At 29.5% G+C, this 3,071-nt stretch overlaps 1 protein-coding gene across 1 annotated transcript; it reads right to left on the bottom strand.

Moving 5' to 3' along the window:
* Positions 1-563: 563 nt before the first annotated feature.
* LOC124892769 lies at positions 564-2,673 on the bottom strand (the record flags this gene model as incomplete). The annotated part of the gene is made up of 5 exons (XM_047403977.1): positions 564-902; positions 1,085-1,168; positions 1,261-1,520; positions 1,690-1,792; positions 2,613-2,673. Coding segments are annotated over 5 exons (847 nt in total), but the record flags the coding sequence as incomplete, so codon positions are not given.
* Positions 2,674-3,071: the final 398 nt, after the last annotated feature.

The following is a 3,071-nucleotide window of genomic DNA, read 5'->3' as shown; positions in this document are numbered from 1 at the left end:
TATATATATATATATATATATATATATATATATATGCATAGTATATTATCATATATACATTTATACATATGCTTTAATTTATATGTATATGAATTTATATATTCGTAAAAACCACAATATAAATACATACATTACATTTATATATACACATCATGCATATATATATATGTATATACATATGTATATTCTTATCTTGAAAAAAAATCATATAATACTAACAAATACTTTGTATTTACTATTATACGTATGTACAAAAATGTAAATACAAATATATATTTTTTGTATTTATGTCGATATATATGCAATTCTATAAATTATAATATATACAAATTATATCTTACTATGTGTAGCTATAAAAAATGTATAAATCAAAGATATTATATGAAATAATTTTACAATATATTCTTATTTAATTCAGCTTAAAAAAATTAAAATTTTCCAACATATTAATAACAACAACTTCAATAACATCAAACATTTTTTTCAAATAAAAATTCTTATATATTTTCATCAAAGAAAAATTTTTTGCAAGGGTTTATTATCTAAATACATCAACCAACTTATCATTTGTTGTATTTCCTACATGAACTCTCATTATGCCCTTTACATCCACACGAACCACAATAATTTTTATTTTTCTTTCCAAACATATCTTTTCCGGACTTTCCACGATCCTTCTTTGGAGGTCTTCCAGGGGGTCCCTTGTATTTTGGTGGCAGAACTACCTCATCCAAAATTTCCTTAGGAATTATCCAGTCATCTTTGTGTGGTAAAGGATAAACTGGAAGATCATATGTCCGCAAGACTGTTTTTGGCTTGTAAAGATCAGAGCAATATGGTCCCTTCTTAAAATTCTTGCTATCAAGAACTGCACAAGTATGAACACACGGTTTCTCATCCAACTGAAATGCATAGCAAGAACATTTTTTTCCTCAAGACAAACAATAAAATGTTTCTCCTTGTCGTGGATTTTATAAATATACTCTGATTAAGGTATTACCTGAAATTAATAAACAAAATTAATCACTAAAATAAATAACATTTGCAAGGTTATGTCAAAAATAGTTTTGCAAATGTATTTAACCATCTCAGCATATGTATTTTTCTGCAAGGTTATGTCAGAAACAGTTTTGCAAATGTATTTAACCATCTCAGCATATGTATTTTCCTGCCATGCATATGTATTTTTATTACAGAAAATAATTTCTAATGTGTATATAATCATATATATAAAGCATAAATAAATAAATTTCATCATACCTTCATACGCGTACACTCTGCTTCATTTTGTTGAAGAATTTGTTGAAATTTATCAATAAGATCCGTAAAAGTATACAGTGCCTGTTGTCTATTTTCACATTTCCATCTACCAAACATCAATCTAACTTCCTCTAGAAAATCATATATTGGTAGTTCTCTAGCTGATAACAGTGCAGCATTAATTGACTCGACAATGTTTGATGTCAAAGTCCATCCCCTATGAACCGATGCATATGACCTAGCCCACTTATCATATCCCGCTAATTACAAGTAATTCTTCACTCTAACATCAACTGCCTCCACCTTCTCCATTAAATTATGAAATTCAGTCTTTGAATATGATTTTGTCATTGTATAAAACACATCAGATAATGAATCATGTGATTTTCTAAAGTTTTTTTTTCACATTTCCCCCCAAATGCCACATACATGCATAATGTGGTATGTCATTATACACCTCACCTACAGCTTTTATGATGCTTGCATTTCGATCAGAAACTACACACATATTTCTTGTTTCTCCATATGCTTCCTTCAGATTTTCAAAGAACCAAGTCCAAGAAGCATCATTTTCGAAATCAAGAACACCATAGGCCAAAGAAAATATATGCCATGCAGGTTCAAAAAATACATATACACATACATGATTTTTTACACATCAAATAATGCATATTGATAATATTATTTCTAATTACAGCTGGAAAGCTACTAAACTTTCAGATAACAACTAAAACTAATTCATATGTATATTTTAAATACATTTTTCTGACAACACTAATAAATGCATCTCATTACATAAATAATATATATGAGTATTTTATAAAAACACATATCTGGGAACATATTTGAAGTCAAATACATTTATAATTAAATATCTTACCCGCTCCATCCATGGTACATGCAGCTACGAAAGTTTCGATAACCAGTCCTCGTAGATAACTTGAATCAACAACTATGACTGGTCTGCAATGCTCGAACCCTTGAATAAAAGCAGTTAGTGCTATAAATATATATAAAAACTCACTGTCTTCATTCTTTTTCATTCTTATATGAGAATCGGGATAACTAATGTTTAACACATGCATGTATGCAGGTAGTTTCCCGTATGATGCCGATGGTTTTCCTCTTAATTCTTCAAGTGCTTGTTCCTTGGCTCGTCAACACATAATATATGTTAAATCCATACCCATGTCTTCCTTCATGTCACTTTTGATTTCAGATGGACTGTATTTCCGTTTGTGGCATTTAAACTTTTGTTTGACTATACCAACAATGAACTTACTAGTAGCATGCAATTTAGGATAAATTTTATCCTTGATCGGACAAGTATGCTCTGGTAAAAATTCGCTCACCTCAAACATTCCACATTCACCGATACCTGATGGACGAACTAAAAAAGCACAATTACCAGATCTGCACAACAATGTATAATTGCAAACAAAAAAAATACATATACTCAAATACAATCAACCAACTGAAAACAATACACTTACCACATTTTACTTGATCTTACAGTTAGTGTTTGAAACTTCTCCCGAGTTGCATAGTCTTTCATAACAGATTTTAGTACTCTTTTTGAGACATAAAGTTGTTCAACCTTAATATGTTTGTGATGTGGGTCGGAGATAATAACTCTTATTTATTCATTTCAAATATATCCAAACATTCTTCTGAAGGAGTTACTATTAAAGCTCTTTTAGTACTTGTATTTACCATGTTCCTCGCATTGACAACCATTCCAACACTTTCAGAATTGCACAATGATAAACTTACTAATACGCTGAAATTATCCCTGTCAGAAACACTTATAT

Source organism: Capsicum annuum, unplaced genomic scaffold (genome assembly GCF_002878395.1).
Source record: "Capsicum annuum cultivar UCD-10X-F1 unplaced genomic scaffold, UCD10Xv1.1 ctg50446, whole genome shotgun sequence".
NCBI lineage: Eukaryota > Viridiplantae > Streptophyta > Magnoliopsida > Solanales > Solanaceae > Capsicum > Capsicum annuum.
The sequence above is the reverse complement of the archived record's forward strand: the minus strand, read 5'-3'. Positions and strand labels throughout refer to the sequence as shown.